Here is a 19,518-nt window from a genome sequence, read left to right as displayed (position 1 = left end):
TTTCATTAAATATGTAAATAAAACAGTATGCAGCAAAAGCATGCGTACATGACACTGAAAAAATATTCATGCAGCCACAACAGCTAATAAACTGTATACGCTGCTCGCTTTTTTTTTGTGTTTTTTCTCGAACACTAGCCGCCTCTCCTTGTAGGCCTCGTTTTCCGCTGTGTTTTTTGTTTCTTTTTGTTTTTTCCTTTTATATATTAACTTTCATCTTACCGCCAATGCTTTATTTATTTCCTCTGTAGCGCAATTTAAGTCGCTTGTTGTTTTTTTTTTTTTTTTTTAATTTGTTGAGTGGTGCAAGTTGATAATATGGATTTTTATACAAAAATATTTGACATCTCACAAAATTTGGGTCTGCAGTTTTCACATAGTCGCATTTATGTTGTGGCACGTCGTATTTTCTATGATTTTTGGGATAGCGAGCCGAGTAGTTACAGCATCGAATTCATACCAGGTGAGCAATTCATGTTAAATAATTTTTAAAGCAAAGCCTATCAGTAAAGAATTGATTATTTATTATTAAAGTGTTTTTTATTCATTATTAACTTTTTGGCATAAATACGAGGGTAAGTCCGTGACTTTTTGTATTTCTGACCTCTTTACTGAAAAAGAAATACTGCTCCTGTCAACAGGCATCTGTCAGTTGACTCCTGTCAAAATTTGAACGTGCTGCGTCAGTTAGTTTGTGTTTTACAGCTACCTTTATCAGACTACCCAGTAATTCACAGTCGACCACAAACGCAATCGTGTAACAACTTCACAGGAAGGTTTGGCGTTGTTTAATCGCAATATGGAGGAGTTTTTGCGCCGTTTTGTAACCGTGGACGAAACATGGATCCATCACCATACACCAGAGACCAAAAAACAGTCGAAATAGTGGGTTTTCTAAGGGTAAATCGGCTTAAGGGGGGAGATACATGTAAATGCTTAAATTTTCCTTGATGTTTGTGATTTATTTTTTTTATTAAAGAGTCATTATATGTTTTTAAAAATTGGCATGTATTTTGTTTAAATATTAAAATAATACAAAAAAAATTTTTTGATTATAATAATTTAAAATGGCGGGTATACGTGAAATTCTTCCTGTGAAGGTCGGAGCGAGGCTTTCTAATCGGCGGGCATTCTAGCATCGTTTCTAGTGATCTGAAAACCAAAAAACAAACATTTTTGTGTTTATTAATATCATAATTTGTCGGTGAACCTAAAAAATTAAAAAAAATTAAAAATTCACGAAATACAATGCTTAAAAAAAATATAATGAATTTTGGCCCTAATTTTTCATGTTGTTTTGCTCTAAAAAAATTATTTTCTCAAAAAATTTTTGGAAACTTGTAGGTTCACATAGAAAGTAATATCATTACAAAGATATGTGCAAAATTTCAGGAAGATCGGTCAATAACTTTTCGAGTTATCGTGTACGCCAATCCGAGAAATATAGTTTTGAGAAAAACGTGACTAAAAAGTCCCAGAGCTCGAAGGCAAAGAATAAAGTTGTCACGGTTTACGCTCTATAATATGAGAAATACTGAAAATTATATTCTAAAAATTTGGTAACATATTCTGAAAGGTCTATACTAACATATTATGGGAAAAAAAAATTTTTTTTTTTCAACATTTTACATGTATCTCCCCCCTTAATAAGCACACGAAATTCAGTTTTTTTCCATTTTCTCCTCAAACTTACTTGTTGAGATGGTTTCTACTCAACTTCCTCTAAAGAGCTTTCGTACTAATATACAAGCAGACATCTTTCGCTAGGTATTTGTAGGATCTTGGCCCATAATTTGTGGTCCAGTTCTTGAGGTAGTAACACAGTTTAATGCCGCCTCCGATGGGCAGATGCCATTGCCTTGGGTTTGCCATTTCCTGTCCACGACTATTGGAAAACACCTTTTCTGTCATTTAATGTTCCATGTTCACAGTGGGCACACAAACGCACTCGGCGAAGTAATTTGTTCATACTTAACGAAATGATTCGCTAGAAAACCCGAATTCTGACTGCAGTTCGGCCTTTTAAGTACAACATCGACTTAGCAAATATTTTAGCATTTGCTGTCGCTGTACTAAATGCTACTCATACTCTTAGTTTCCATGACATATTTTTGACGACATATAAATTTTGACCGTTCCGATAATGTAGGCCCGACTGTCGTGGAAACTTTATATCTCTCGCCGGCTCCCACTCATCACTGAGTGAAATATTTGCCTGGTTTCTGACGATGACTTCGTAAATCGAATGATGAAATGCTATATTTTGTTCCTACCTAAATAAAGTATTCTCGGTGGTAACTCAGGAAAATACCTGAAATAAGGTATGGTGAAACTGGTTGCTAGCTAAAGAAAATTTGTCCATAACCCACTCTGGCTTAGTGCTCAGATATTGCACTTAACTTGGCACTTAGAGAAAGCAAGTACGTTGACTGTTTGGGATTGATTGACTACCACTGCAAACCCTGCAACAAATTCCTGCTGAACAATTTTTTTCTTACAATGCAGTTTATAGTCTTAGAAGTTCACACGAGTATACCTCGGCACAATACCGCAGAGATTAATGAAGCCCTTCTTGACTAAGAGTAATTTCTGGAGCGTTCAATCTCATGTTTGAAGAATTGAGATAAAAGGTGAGGGCTCGGTAGTGGGATGAAACCAGTAGTATTCCATGTATAGTTCCACGCTGTGACAACTTCCCAGCAAGGACAGTGGTGCATTGAAAACTCATTAGAGTCGACATATGTATTTATATCCCTGCCACCAACAATTTCTGATTTCAGATTCATCCATTCGAGTCTGTAATTGATAACAAGTTCAGGAGATAGAAAGTTCAGGAGATAAAAGTTCATTTATAGACCTTTATAGTCATTATAGATCCTGCTTGCGATCAACTTTTAGCCTTTTGTCACTCATATTTAAAATCAGAGAGCAACGGATCAAGTGTTCATTTGCCGGCTATTTTCTTAGAAAATTTACCTCACGGCTTTCCTTCTAGTCACGATTATTACGGAATATCACTCTTTATCAGATAGAGTTTAATAAAAACTATTCCTATGTGAATATAAGAGAAGTCAGTTATTCTGCTTTCGGAGTAATTTCCATTTCGAGAGTATCGTCAAAGAATTTAAAATCTCAAATTCCGCATGAATTACTAATGTAAGATTGTTCATATCATGCAGATTTTTCGATACTTTCACTTAATTTTTTTTCATGAAATTAGTTTCCTTTTCTTAACTTTCTGTCATTTTATGGAATTTACCTTATTATCTCCTCCATTTGTCTTTGCTAATCTAAATAACCTAAAGAGGCCACATATTCATATACTTCGCTTGTAATGCCGCAGTATTTTTTATAGCCCCATAAAGTGTTTAAAACGTTTAGCAACAAAAACAGCAATAGCCACAAATACAATACAAATTTTGAGACCAGGATCTGAAGTACGATCAGTGATAGACGCAGTAGCAGCAATAAGAATAGCAACAACAAGGCGCACATGACAGCAACAAACACCTGACAGTTAAAAATGTGCGCACTTGCTTAATTGCTATTTTCACAAACTAATGAAAACCCCGACAGCACAAGCAACAACAATAACAACCACAAAAAAATATAAAAATTATTGCACATGCACCAGGCCGGTTTCATTGACTGACCAACTCACGATCAGCTAATAGTGGTAATAGTGGTGATGATGAGGTGGTTGGAGTAACTACAGTGGTGGTTGTGCTGGCGGCAGATGTGGCACTAGGGAGCGTTGATGTGCACAATAACAAAAATGAAACAATTGCAGCTGTTGTAGCAGTTAAAAATAACTGGTTATTTGTTGTTAGCTGTGCTGCTATTGGCTGTAGTTCTGCGTTAATGTAAGCTGCGCGAAAACATCGAACTAATAAGACAAATTTATGAATTCAAATTAGTGTTCTTTTGGGAAAGGCGTTACACTGGTCCGATAGGGACTAGTTGAAAAAACAAAATAGGGCGAAATTTAATAATTTTATAAGTGTATATTTTTAAGTTTGTTACATTTGGGGCCGATGGGGACTAGTTTCAGACTAGTCCAAAAATTAAAAAATTTTGATCAAATTGAATAATTTTATAAGAATAAATTTTTAACTTATATACATTTTTTAATTTTCATTTTTTAACTTCCTTTTTAATTTTTTGAATGTAATTTGCATAATAAATTATGCTTCTCTAAATAATTTAACTAAAACTCAGTTTTCTTAAAAGTAAGCTGCGCGAAAACACCGAACTATTTAGTAAGACAAATTTAGGAGTTCAAATTAGCGTACTTTTGGTAAAGGCGTTAAATTGGTCCACTGGTGCCTAGTTTCGGTCTAGTTGGAAAATAACAAATTTCGGACAAATTGAGGAATTTTATATGTATATTATTTTAAGTTATTTACATTTTTAATTTTCATTTTCATTTTTAATTTTGATTTTTAATTTTTTGAATTTAATGCTTCTCTAAATAATTTAACTAAAACTCAGTTTTCTTAAAAGTAGTACTGCTACGAAACACCGAACTAGTAACACAAATTTATAAATTCAAATTAGTATTGTTTTTGGCAAAGACGTTACACTGGTTCGATGGGGACTAGTTTCGGACTAGTTGAAAAATAACAAATTTCGGACAAATTGAAGAATTTTATATGTATATATTTTTAAGTTTGTCAGATTTTTTAATTATCGTTTGTAATTTTTTGAATGCAATTTGTATAATAAATTATGCTTTGCTAAATAATTTAACTAAAACTCAGTTTTCAGAAAAGTATACTGCAAAGAAACACCGAGCTAGTAAGACATATTTATAAATAAAAATTAGTGTTCTTTTGGCAAAGGCGTTACACTGGTTCGATGAGGACTAGTTTCGGACTAGTTGGATAAAACTAATTTAGGTCAAATTTAGTAATTTTATAAATATATATTTTTAAGTTTGTCAAATTAATTTTTTTTTTTTAATTTTTTAAATTTAATTTGCATAATAAATTATGCTTCTCTAAATAATTAAACTAAAACTCAGTTTTCTTTTGCTGAGTGACTTGATCGGCGTGCTATTGCTGTGGACGGAGTAAGTATGTCGGTATATATAGTCTATCGGTAGCCAATCGCACCTAATTTAACGTATATACGAGTACATCTCCGCATCTTATAAAATAAAGTCCTCAAATTCGCATGTGAGCTAATAACTTTTTACAGAATGCCCCTATTGGCATGGGTTTTTCGTAATCTGAAGCTAATCTTTTTTGGAAGGTTTTTTTAACATACATAAATTGCATAAACCTGCAAACGAGCTGTGTCAAAAAATCAAAAAGTGTTAAAAAACATAAAATTAATTTTTAAACTACAACAAATCAAAAATGGCTCAACCGATTTTAGAACTGTTTTCTTGCCACAAAGCCTTGAAGTGTTTACTATCATTCTGCATTAATCAATTTTATCAGTTATTTCCTATTACTAATACAATTTTGAAAACAAAAAGAAAAAAAGTTGTACAACAAAACTCAAAGATGGACTTAATAGCAAATCAGCGAATGCCTAGAATTCGATTGTACTTATGTATATGTATATGTAGGTATGCAAAACCTATGTGTAACTGACACAAACCTATGTATAACTGTACATATCCTTTGCTAGGTTATGTTAAGTATTGCTGACTGGTCTGTAAAAAGATCTCACATAGACCTCTAGGGTCCATTGTGTTATCAATGCTATGTATTTGGAGTCGAATTATGTAATTCTTAATGCACATTTTCGCGAGTTTTAAAAAGCCGTTCAGCCTTTTGTCAGCAATATCCTTCGAGGATGAAAAATATGTTGATCCTAGGCATAATTTTCGAGCCTTACAAAGATTCGGGGCAGTGGAAAAGTAGGTGTTCCAAAATACCCCTAACATTCGCTTCGTTTCAAGTGCGATACGCATCGCTCTGTACTAAACCCATTTTGGCTGCGTGATGTGGGGTGAGACAGTGTCCCGTTAATAGTCCAACCAATATTTTGCAGTTTTTTCTAGAGACTGACAAAATAAAGTTGGTAGTTTTCCTATTCCATATATCATTTTTTGGCAGTTTTGTACGAGATTGAGTGTTCCCATGTCGACTGCGTTTCGTTTTTCTCATTCAGTTCCGTTTTCAGAAAGGAGAGTGTTGGGTATATGTCTGACGTACTCAAGCTCGGCAAGCGAATACACCTGTCTTAGCGAGCTCATCAGCTCCTTTGTGTCCAGGTATTCAGTAAGTCACTCAGCAGGTCACTCATTTCCACGGAGTTCAGCCATTTTCGATCTGCATTCTTGAATACATTCCGTGTTAGTCCGAGTACCCATAATTGCTTTCCTAGGTATTTGGTGCATATTTCATTCGTCTATGGCGGCCACTTACCTCACTTAACCTAACCTTATTAGAAAGGCTAGAATCGCAAGCTGCTGGTTAACCACCAACTCAGCAGCAACGGCTTTCCTGCAGGGTTTTATTTATGCATACTATATATAACTGCCTGTAAGCAGCGAAAATGCGAAAATATTGCCGCTGAATAGATCGCAAAATTAATTGTCTGCACTACAATAACAAACAGAGATTTATTAACGCACAAATGCCAGTAATTTTAACAAAAAAACCACATGCCTAGAGTATATGAGACTTCAAAAGCGATTTGCAAGCAATTTTTACAATAATAAAACACAGACAACATAGCGTTTAAAAGTCAAACGGTTGCTTAGCTGATATATAGGAAAACTTCAGCAACATTGTTGCTACAACTGACATTTAACGGTGTCGGCGTTGCTGCACGAAACGGCATTTTTCATTAGCTGACATTTCGCTGCGCCATTTTGTGGCGTTTATTATAACTTTATTTCACATTGCGCATGCACTCACACACACACACATATGTATATGCATACTAATGTAATTTTAGACATCCTTTTGATTAATGAATTGTCAATTATGAATTCAATTCAATGTCAACAACCTGTTAATTATGCCAATCCGAATGATTGCCATTGCAATTTGCTTTTGCATTTCCCACTATGGTACCTGCTCTCATGGCAATCAGCTGCCTTTAAATTGCTTGCTCCTTACCTATTTGTATGAAATGTAGCACAATCACGAGGTCTAGCAGCACTTGTCTTTCCTAGTGCATCTACATTCAATGGCCAGCTGCGCCAACTGCCCTTACGCGTATTACCTGTCACTCTTCGGACAGTCAGGTCTTTTTCAATTTCCACAATTGCCCTAACTTTGCGTAAATAACATTGCCAGCACAATTTATAATTTATTGCTGGAGCTCTCGAAACTACAACCAACTCTTTGAATTGCAAAATTTTTTAATTAAGTATAATTTTTTCCGGCTAAAACGGCGCAAATTACAAAATTAGTGGCTATTAAAGTGGATGATGGTTGTGTGAGTGATTTGTGGATAGGTTTGAAAGCAATTCACTAATTCTGCAAATATTCGTGGCTGGTACATTTTCGAAAATATGACAATTTCTTTGCTGACCCATCGCACGACCGATGAAATAGCTGGGTAGTGCAAGAAAGCATAATCTTCAGACAAGGAACAAGTTTGAGTTCCTACGTTTTCGACTTACAACTGCGACTACAGCAACGAATGACGCCTTTAAAATAAAAGAAGCTGGCTTTTGGAATGCTAAAATGTTTGGTAATAGGGTTATTTTAGACAGCCAAAGGCTTGCTAGCAATTCATCAGATTTTACTGCCGCCACCATAGATTTTAGAATGGAGTTTAAGGTAAAGTTCCCCACGCGAATGGAATGAGATTTCAATTCAGTAGTCAAAGAAAATACAACTGCATTTTACGCTGATGGATCCAAGCTGGATTACAGCGTCGGCGCCGGTGTATATTCGAAAGACTTTGAAAGTTCCAAGTCTTTTCGCCTGGAAATTGAAATAGTATTTTTCAAGCAGAAGTTCTCGGGATAAGTGAAGCTTACAGGATAACTAGAAACCATTCACACCTGGTTTTATGGAAGTGTCTCGACAAGACTCAATCTTGCGTTGGTTTCGTTGATCTATTTTGATTTCTGACAGGCTAGGTGATTAGCCGGCCGCTATCAGTCCTAAATAGTCAGAATGCCGACCTGTCGTTGCCTAGGAACAACACCTTCTTACTACTTAGAGCGCCATCTACGTTTCACATTTTTCTGGCAGAACGATCGCGCGGATGGTGCAGGACTTCGCTAAATTTGGTGTTTCTGCGCTATTATCGCATTTGCTCGCTTCCTCTTGCTGGTGCCACTGATGCATTGTGCAACTGTGTGTTTTTCTTTGTTTTTGCTTGTTTCAGCAGCCACAACAATGCAAATAATGCGCTGACTATTGTGCGGGAATAAGGATGGGAAGGATAAGTTTTTGGGGTTGAGGAATGACTTTTTTTTTTTTTTTTTAGAAAGAGGGAAAGTAGGTAAATTTGGAAAGTGCGAGGATTCGCACCCACAACTACTGGGATGGCAGGCTAGTGCACTTACACTAGACTACCGAGGCCGATGAAGTATGTAAGTCCAATATCTTTATAGATAGTCAAGCAACCATCTTAGCTTCAAATAACCAATTAAAAGATCGTCAGCCAATGCAAAGAAGAACTTCATGTCTTAACGCACACGACAGACATGACGTTCATCTGGGTACCTGGTCATAGGAAACTAGAAGGAATTGAGAAAGCTGATAAACTGGCGAGACAAGGGGCAGCCTATAACGAATTCGAAGCGGTAGAAATAGGCTGCCCCGAAGGCGGTTGCAAGAGCGAGATCTTCTCGCAGTTGGGTGGCAAAATTAATGCAAATAGAGTTTCAACTCGTTTCGCGCGAAGCAGGGCTTCGTGTCAACTCAGGGAGGAGCGATGGGCCAGTACACCAACTTGCAAGGTCGCGAGATCTTTTTGACTACAAGCGCATCGAAGGCAGGCGAGAGAATTCTTGAATTTTGTGGATACACTTTCCGGATATTGTCCGTTGGGCATCCAAGTTGTCTGGAGGATGTGACGAGATCATTTTAGCACCCACTCTCGCGCTGCAAAAACTGTTACATCTTGGCTCTCAATTTTTTGGTACATCTGCTGATATTGCAGGTTTAGATTTTATCCACCTGATGAAGTTTATCATTAATAACATTTAAATAAGTTTAAATAAAACAAAGCAGAGTTAAATATCAGGCAAATTTATTTTATCTCTGACCCGTCTGAAGCAACACACATGCGCCAACGTTTAATCTAGTCCTCCATGCAACCCCTGGTAGGCCGACGAAAGGATGGCCTCCAGCTCCTTCGTCCCATTCTCTTCGATCTCCTCTATCGACTGAAATCTCCTTCCATGAAGTGGTAACTTCAACTTGGGAAACAAAAACAAGTCGCATGGGACCATATCAGCTGCATACGGTGCTTGCACGATGGCATTTACTTGGTTTTTGGTCAAATAATCCAGCACAATTTGGGCTCGATGCGATGGCGAGTAATCATCATGCAATATCGAAGAATTGTCTGCCCACAATTCTTGCCGTTTGCGACGTACAGCATCTCTCAAACGCTGTAAAAGGGATAAATAATATTCTTTATTGACTATCTGGCCCGATGGAAGGTACTCATGGTGCACTACGCCTTGGCAACCAAAGAAAACAGTCAACATCATCCCGGTACGGTGAATAGACTTCGTTCGGTTTTTTTTTTATAAAATTTTGTCATACAAGAAGGAGTATTCTCCTTTCTTTTTCTGTTTCACAATGGACGAATTCCATTTCTTGTCCAAGTGGGTCCTCTCAGAGCCAACCTAACCAACCTAAAACGAGTCTTCTTTCTGTATGAGTGTACATATAAACTCATATGATTTGCATAAAAATTTTAATGAAATATATAACTGCAGTGTTTTTGAAGCAAGTGCGTGCATGCGTGCCACAACCAGTCCTTTGATTAACAAAAATTACAATTCTGTTTTTGTTTTCTTCTTCTTCCACTAGTTTAACCAGCAGCACAGATCAATGGAAACAAAGAAAATCAATTAGGCGCTTATCGCAATGATAGGCATAAATAAAAAAACAGCAATAACAATAAGGAAAAAAGAGAAATAAAAACCAAGAAATTGCAAAGTGATTGTTTTTCGCAACTGGAATTTATCTTTGCTGCTTTCAAAAGCACCACGTAAATACGCTGGCATTGCCAATATACGAATATTTATGTATTATTATTAGGTGAACCCGGCAAAGCGGTCTTTCCATGCCGCAGAAGCCACACAGGCCAACAAGCGGGCAGGCTATCGCTCAGATAAATATTCATAAACAGTCTAAGGCACGCGTGCGTTTTTTTGCTTTCCTTTTCTTTTAGAAAATCATAAATCAGCAGCACAATTCGATGAATAATGAATAGATAATGGAAAATGAAATGTTGCAACATACAGCAGACTCATTGCAACAATGTGGAGAAATATGTAGCTGAAAGTGCGTAGAAAGGTAATATCAGATACAGTAACAAAAAAAAAAGTATACATGCAATCAAGCTGGAAAAATTGTAATTAAACCACTGGCTGATTGCGTTCATTCAATTGTTTCCACATAAACGCAATCATCGATTACCACAGCCAGCAGGTTGGAAGTAGCAGGTGGTGGCGCAAGAAACAAAGACATGATGCGTTTATTATATTCATATGTTATGTTGCATGTTGCAAGCACCCTGCAGGAAAATTCACACGCTCTAAACTGATACTCTTATAAATTGTTGCTTTTTTAATGGATTTGACCAGCATAATTAGTGCATGCCCGGATGTTGCAATTGCACAACTTCAGCGCCATACATGGAAAAAATGTGTGGCTTATAAAGTGTGGCAGAACTAAAGGAGAGGTTGTTGAAGCAATTGATATCAGTATCGTCGACGCACGCCCAGTAGAATTTTACACTCTTAAAAAGGTTGATGTCTGAGCGATTTAGTACTACAGCTCGACCAATCTTTTTCAGCATTGGGTCAGCAAAAAGTCACGCAATAGGCAGGCATCCTATCTGGAAACCTCGCTTACTATCAAACGGCTCACAGAAATGCTACCCAAATCTTCTAGGTTCCTATGACCAGGTACCCAGATGAGAGTTATGTCTGTCGTGCGCGCTAAAACATTAAGTTCATCTTTGCATTGTCTGGCGATTTTTTAATTGGTTATAGGGGATAGTTGTTGTGGATGGTTTCTAATTATCCTGGAAGCTTCTCTTATCCCGAGAAGTTCTGCTCGAAAAATACTATTCCAATTCCCAGGCGAAAATACACAGCCGTGTGGATACCAAAGTCAGACAAAAATCCTCTTTGTGCTATCCAAAGCAATCATACTTGTCGATTAATTTTCACTCATCTTCTGCAAGGTGGCCGACGTAACCGAATAGATTTGCGCGTGACTATTATTAGATAGAGCCTAGATTCGAAGCCTACTGTGAGCATGAAACATTAAATGATAGAAAGGGTGGTTTTTTATAGCAGTCGTCGCTCAGCAGGCAATGGCAAACCTCCGTCTTGAAAAAGCTATTCATAAAAAACCATCTGCCATTCGGAGTCGGCTTAAAATTGCAGATCCCTTCATTTGTGGAACAACATCAAGACGTACGCCGCAAATTAGAGATGGAGCTCGGCCAAGCACCCAACTTGGTATATAGTGACGGTTGATTTACCAGCTCTAAAATAATACTGACAAGAAGGTTGCTCTTGCAGTTCATTGAGCATCGACTTCAGTATTTTATACAGAAGTAAAATTCTCATTAGAACCTTATATGCTATGTTTAGAAGACTATTCTCGCGAAAGCTGATGCAGTTTACTAAGTCACCCATATTGTGGATGGGGATCACTCAACTCTGGACCGTCATTTTCGTCGTTGGTTTTGCTCTAATTTTTAATTTATAAAAGCTTTGATATAATATGTATTTCTTTTAATTTTGATTAAAAATTCACTAAATATAAAAATTAAATCCAGTATTTACATATATACAGGAGCCATTCAAAATAGATTTGAAATAAGTCATCGTAAAAATGACGAAGGTGACGTTAGTTGAATAGCTCAGCCGGGAGTCTAGAAGTACTGGCTAGACTTCATGTCTTAGGGGGTTAGAAGTAGTCAGAGGCCCGAAAAAAATGATGATTTTCAATAATTTTTGTTTGCTAGTCAATTGCTTTATTTTACAAAAATAAATACATAGCATTAATACATAATTTTTCGACTTGACTTTAGCAAAATTCCACAAAAAAAATTTTTTTTATTGTAAAAGTTATCATTGTTTGTGTGGAGCCCGTTTCTGCAGAAGTCCCTTGTGGGACACATCACAAGTCCTTGCAGATTTATCTAAAAACAATGGGACAAGAAAGCTTTTTTTCAAAAAGTTAACAATATGGCGGTCTCAGGAAATGTTTCCAGATATTCGAGAAAAAAACCGACAATTATTTAAAAAAAAAATCAAAATTTTTCAAAAAAAAAAAAAAATCCTTCGATCAGACACGATGTTTTTCAAAAGCAGTATACATTTTATTGTCATCTACCAAGCGGTTTTTAAGTTACAGTGATCACCAATTCAAAAAAACATAGTTTTGAGAAAAACGCATTTAAAGTTTTGCTATCTGCTTCGGAGCGCCCGAGCGTCCTTTGTTAATTGTTGAATAACTCGAAAAGTATTTGTCGGATTCACTTCAAATTTTCACACAATATTTTTAATATATTATACTTTAAGAAAATGCAAAAAAAAAAATTAAAAATTTTTGGAAAATTCTGACTTCCCATAAATCCTTAAGAAAAGAGCTCATACATGTACAATGCCAGCTCTTGGTTGCGTTTTGAAAATAATTATAGTGCTTTGCTCTTTGGTCACTAAAATTACCGTCAGAAAATCTGAGAACTGTTTCTCTTTTGCGACCTTTCCTTCCATGGTAAAGAGGCTATTGGTTGGCTACGCTGTCAGTTTACTCAATTCGAAAAAGTCCAGTTTGATATTTTCGCTTATTGAATTGATGAAGCTAGAGACAATGTGCGGAATTTTCGATTTAAATTAGACAATTCTTTTTTAAATGACACAATTCTTGGACGGGGAAAAGTTGGTGTGGGATGATTAGGAGGATAGGTTTAGAGTGTGTGGATTATGAACGATGACTGTGCTGCGTTTGCGTCAACCGCTTTGTGCTGCTGATGAAATTCATCTATATCAGCAGGCGTAGCAAAGAAGTAAGAGCCAAGATGCTTGGATTTTAACTGTGAGAAAACCCACGAGATTCGAGAGCTGATATTTTGTCAACCTCAGAAGCTCGCTCGAGCGCCCCGATTCACACGTAGCCGGCCAGAAGGATTTTACAAGTTTGTCTACTTGTCCAACTCTCGCTGAGTTGGCGCGAATCCCATGTTTCCAGGAGCAGAGCGCAGGTAGTCAGGGGATCCCAATTCTCTCCCATCGCGGGAAAATCACCTCACATGTCCTTTGTCTGGCCAGCTCATTCGCCTCACAGTTTTCCGCAATGTCACTGTGATCAGGAACCCAGATGAGGCTTATGTCAAAGAATTCGGACGCAGTCGAACGTGAGACCAGGCCAGGATAAGATATGTTGGGCGACAACCATCTATAGAGTTTATAGAGTACACACACAGAATAACTTAGGTAATAGTGATTACCTTATCCAATCCAGGAAGCTCGTTGAGATCATCAAGTCCATCTAATACCGTCCCACTTTCCTGCAAGTGGAACGAGTTTAATAAAGTGAAGGGGCTTAGGAATAGACATTCAAAGGAATTTTGCTATTATAGAGCTGTCACTAGCACATTAGAGCCCTATGGTAGCTAAGATAATCGGCCTTATCGTGAACTCCATAAGAGTAAACTGTGACTACGACGCTTGCGGTTGCATAACGTTGGACCAGGAGGCACTCATAGCAAAAGAAAAACTTTCAAACAAAGAAGCTTTTTTCTCATCGAATCTGGGCCGAATTGTACGAACTATCCCACATATATCGAGGTCTACAATCCATCTTACGTTATGATGTCAATGCCAGCGGCATACGCCAGCAGTTGTACGCCTTTATAATAAAATATGCCCGAGCAAATCTGAGTTCTGAGGCTCGCACTATCTGTTCCGACATTAGGTTAAACAAATTGCCCGACAGCGAGTCACCCTGTCTGTAGTCTCGTTTGGTATAAAATGGCTCGGAGAGGTCCTTCCCAATTCTTACGGCGCTGCTGGTATTGTTCAACGTCATCTTGTATAGGCCTATTAGTTTTGCGTGGATGCCAAATTCAGACATCACGGCCTATAGGCAGCTTCTTTTCGTGCTGTCGAATGTGGCTTTAAAATCAACGAAAAGCTGGCGTGTGTCGTTTCTCCATTTATGGGTTTTTTCCAAGGCTTGGCGTATTGTTATTGCATATTTAATATATGGCTTTAAAGTAATTTTTGTGAAACAATTCTACTAATAAGAATTCGCGTGTTTGGTTGTTACAAAATGGATTAAGAAAATTCCATTAATTTTAAAATTATCAACATGGAATTTGGACGCAAGCTTCTTACACTCGTCGTAAATGAAGATAAGGCATCAATGCACTCGCCTAACAGGCGGCCGCTTTTAGTAGCTTTTCATAATCAGTTTAATCGGTGGTGACCTGCAAATAGCGCGCGCTCGGCAACTTGCAACACTTGTATCCATTTAATTGTTGCTTTAGTAGTAGTTTTAAGAAGTGGTTACTCTTTTCATTGTTGCTATTGCATGAGTTGCGACACAAAGCTGAAAACAGCAGCAAAAACGACAACAACTATTACAGGTACTTTTCCATGCCGCTCATCCAATACTAGGCAAGCAAGCAACCAAATGAATATGCCACAACAGCAACTTGCACTAAACGAAAAAGCTTAAGCAACACACAAGCTGACCAGCGGGCAAGCGGACAAGCGAGCAAACTGTAGCAAACAAAGCCAAACGGGCGCGCAACACGCATTGCAAGAGAATATGAATTGAAAAACGCATTAAAATGTTGAAAGAAACTCAAGAGAAGAAGCAGGAAAGTGCTCTTAAAAATTATGATACTAAAACACGGCAACAAGAAATTGCAATAAAAGCGTACAAAAGTGGTGCAAAGCGTATGTTGCGGCCACTTGTGGCAAGCAGGCAGGCGGGAATGCGGGTAGACGTCGCTTGTTGCGTTTCTTTTTTTCGAAATTTTCTTTGAGGCAGGGAGCTGGTGGCTACTTGGTTGCAACAACTTTGATGATAGCTTGATAAAAGTGCTTACAATGCAATGGCATGCCTCGGTGTATGCATAAAGAGTGATACAAATTCAAGCTTATTTAGAAAAATTAAATTAAATTACCAGAAAATATTTTTTGCTGGCGTATTATGGCTTTTCATAAAGCTATGACGTTGAATTACAGTCAGATTTCGAGGAGGTAAAAGTTGTAAGTGACAAAAGATCCCATGGTTGAAAAAAGCCTTGTACTTGGTCCACCCTGTATATAGGTGCATACACTCAAATGTATGTATATTTATAAGTTTATATGCATATTTAAAATTGCACTAAGCAACACGCAAAAAATACAACAACGACAACAACAAAACCATCTCTAGTGGCATGGAGTGCCGATTGTGCTCTTATGCGAATGCGCCAGCGCGTTTCTGGAGCAGGCCAAGTGGTTGATTGCTGTAGCTCTGGCGAAGGTGGTTGTATTAAAATATTAAGATGTTGCTATTTTTTGGTTGGTAGTGGTGTTGATTATATAGAGCAGTTTTCTGTTAATACCACAACGGCATTACATTACGGCATTCATTTTATTCAGAATGCTCGAGCAGTTTTCGAAAGCCGATTAAATTCCATGCGATGTAGAAAAGTATATTAGAAAAAAAAAACAAAAAAAAATACCATCTGCTTCTACAATCTTTTTCCATTATTTCCTTTGCTTTATTTTTGAAAAAAAATTTTTGTACTTGCAAAATTTTTAATCTGCAAAACGGCCAAAATCGCGTAAGCGGTTATCGCGGCAATTAAGAAGAAAAAGAAGAAAACCATAACCAAAAAGCTACCACTGCCTCTACAATATTTTCCCAAGTCTGTTACAATAAAATAAAAAAAAAACTTTTCTACTCGGACTCAAAAAACTGCGCTACCGCTTTTTCAACTTGAACAGCATATCACGCGTATATCCGTCCTTGGCCGAAAGGGAAGATAATCTAACAAGCAATGTAGAGTATGAAGCAAAAATTCCTAGTTAAGAAGTTCCGAGTTAAAAAATTACCTTCACTTTCATTTTTGCTGCATAGGGCCTCGCTTTGTCTTGCTGGAGAGGAACGCACTTCAGACGCTTGCCTGTCGAAAAGATCTGAAACCAATTTTCAGTTGATCATTTACTAGCAGCAGCCACTGAAAATGCTCCACATATGCATTTTTTGCAGCTTGGGCAACTTTTTCCATCCAATACCCGTACAGTAAACAAGCCCTGGTTACCTAATAAAAACTGAATTAAGATAAAATAGAATGGAGTGCGTGGAGAACATGTTTTTTTCTCTCCTAGAAAAAAAGTATTCAGAGAAACTGTCATAGATTACACGAGGTAAATAGATGCTGTGGCATGACTTTCTTCCATTTTTTTCGAACCATAATCGCCCCATTATCCCTATCTGATGATCTAAGCACAAAAAAAAAAATTTAGTATACTGAAACTGAAAGTATCGGATTGTAAGTAGTAATCGACTGATTTACATTTTCCATATTTGCATTTTCCAAGTTTTCGTAACGACAACGACCATTCAAACTATTGGCAAAATTCATCCTACCGCAGATATATGTACGTAGACAGATGTAGAAGGCCACTCAGTTCTTCTTAGTAAGATGCCTCGCCTCTCAACGATATTTATTGTTCTTAACACCAGCGATGTTTAGTCACAGCTCCTTGTATAATATTATGCATTCCACATATAAATATATAATTATTTTTAATTTCTTATTCCTTTTTTTACGCATATAAAGTGTGTATAGGTATGTGTATAGGTATATGTATATGTACATACTTGATTTTGTATTAAAGTGCCTGCGGCTTTTTGCATTCTTGGATTATTTTGACTTTTTGTGTTTCATTTTGGAATTCCTCCATTGTTTGTGGTCCTTTCTTGCACACAAATGCATAAAATTACTTACATTTATATGTGCGAGTTGTAAAATGTACCCTGCAGTCAAACCTGTTAGTTCTGAACTACCTTACGAGCACTTTGCTTTGTAGCCGAAGTAGTGCGTCTGCGATCTTTTTTCAATGATGGTAGTTTTGGTTGATATTTGTAGCACAGCGATGTCCTACGTGATGCCTATTGTTAACCTCTTTATCAGCAGTGTACCAATTAACGAAGTAGCCAACCCATGCCTCAGTGTCATATCAGGCAACGAACTAGTCAGATTCAACGTTAAGCTATACCAGTTAACGAACTAGTTCTTGATGAACCAAAAAAAAAAAAACAAGAAGCAGCTGATTCATTCTAATGCTCATTTCGTGCATCCTTAACGTTGGAAACATTGCTATGCATAGTAGTATATATAGAAATATTCCTTTTCCATGCACCTCTAATTGATCATTTTGCAACTGGTCGCTCTTCTAGTCGCTCTCGAACTAATCCGACTTCTACGATCAAATACCAGTACGAGTACATGAGTTGGAATGTCTGCTGAGTTGTTTGTCTTTTCAATGCAGGATAAATACATACACATTGCACATATACAAGTATACCACATCCACTGATATGCCTCCGCGGTTAGCTTATGCGGCTAGTAGCGCCTTGGATGCTATTGATATAGCCATTGTCCAGTGCTATTGCAATAAATTGCTTGTCGTCTAGTGGTCTGCATGCAAAATCTACATATTTACTTTTCGCTGGAATTTGCATTTATTTATTTAAGTTGAGAAAAAGTGTAAAAAATACCCATATGCAGATATGCTAATTTTAAGCGATATTGCAGCGAAAAGTCGCATGCGATTTTTATTCTTCAAAGTTTAGTTCACTGAAGGTTTCTTCAGTGTTTTTTTATATTTTTTTATGTGAATCATCTTACCGCGAATTAATACAAAGTGAAATTCCAAATATTTCACACTCATAAAAGTAAAACTTAACTCAATGGTTACACACATACATGCATGTATGCATGTGCATTAGGGCGGTCCATTTTTTCGTCATGGTTCTTGGCAAATGCGGACATAGAATTCTAAGAAAAAAGTCCTCTAGAGCCTAGCTTTAAAGTCAATTTGAGTCCATAGAATTTTAAAATAAACTATTTTTAATTAACACGAAGTTAATCTAAAGTTTAGTAGGGACTAGAGTATTATGAATATTATTTTTGTTTTAATACAAACTTGGTTGGAGCTTTTTTGGTTCGAAAAATTTATTTTGCATATCTATTTTTTTCTTAAAGTACCCCATGATTGCGCTAAAGAGTAAATTATTGGGTTGGGGAATAAGTTCATAGCGTTTTTATATTTTCTTTTATTTTACAACGATTTGTCTGCCGTTTGGCAAAGGTTAAGTATTCATTCGATAGAACTCTTTCTGCTCTACAAAACTATGTTTATTGTATTTTTGAGTTATTTAATTTTTTATTATGGATTGTATTTTTATTATTTTAATAGCAAATCAAACTCAAACTTGCAACAAACCCAAAAACAACTAAATCTTACAATATTTAAAAGAATGTATTTAACATATTTTTCTAATCATGAATTTTTTTACATTTTTTTTATTGTATTGTAACTCTTAATTTAAGTAACTAACGAAACAATTGGCTTAGGGTTTACGTTACGCAAATGAGTTATGATGCTCTGCATGCTCCGCCAACTACTCTGGGTTGCTGCGTGTGGTGATGCGGCTTTTTACGCTTCAGTCTTTCTTTCCACTCATTCCGGGCGGTGAGAGCAGAAGCTTCGCGATTAACATTTTTTACAATTAACAACATATTTACAATTATTTGGGATCCTTTTTACTTGAGCAGGAAGTGTATTTTATCTCATTTCTATCCGCATTCTATCTAATTGCCCTCTCAATTTTATTATTATTGTACTTAAAGCTATCTCGCTTTAAATTTTTTGGGGCTCGATAAAGTAGAAAAGAAAAAATTAATTCGTCTTGTTTTATTGTGTGCTGACAGCCACATGAACACAGCGAAAGAAAAAACAACTCAGCTGATTTACCAACACCACCTTTAATAGATTCGCCATGGGTTTGATAGGCTTCAAAGCTATGCTGTAACGCACTTTTTTTCTTAGAATTTCATGCAGAATCCAAATCTGCTAGGAACGATGTCGAACGTCGAAATCGTTTCATACAAATTGACTCACCCTAATTCACATACAATTTTATTAATTTGCAAGTATCCAATTTTGGCACCTCCTAAGTGCTTTTTCGCTTAGCTTTTTTGTATACGAGTAGTTGTGGCTTATCTTATTGTATGCACATTTTTTGGATAGTAAATTTAATACGCAGTCTTTTGTTTCACTTCAGAAGATTTAGTCCTTATTAAATACCAAGCTGTATCTTCTTCTGA

At 36.8% G+C, this 19,518-nt stretch overlaps 1 protein-coding gene across 1 annotated transcript in view; it reads left to right on the top strand.

Moving 5' to 3' along the window:
• The first annotated feature begins 318 nt into the window (after positions 1 to 318).
• LOC129238379 (ras GTPase-activating protein raskol-like) overlaps positions 319 to 19,518 on the top strand; it is a 33,981-nt gene continuing 14,781 nt past the window's right edge. Inside the window, exon 1 of the mRNA XM_054873405.1 lies at positions 319 to 463. Within this exon, the coding sequence (XP_054729380.1) occupies positions 319 to 463 (145 nt within the window). The remainder of the gene's footprint in view (positions 464 to 19,518) is intronic.

This window comes from Anastrepha obliqua, chromosome 2 (assembly GCF_027943255.1).
Source record: "Anastrepha obliqua isolate idAnaObli1 chromosome 2, idAnaObli1_1.0, whole genome shotgun sequence".
Taxonomy (NCBI): domain Eukaryota; kingdom Metazoa; phylum Arthropoda; class Insecta; order Diptera; family Tephritidae; genus Anastrepha; species Anastrepha obliqua.
The sequence above is the reverse complement of the archived record's forward strand: the minus strand, read 5'-3'. Positions and strand labels throughout refer to the sequence as shown.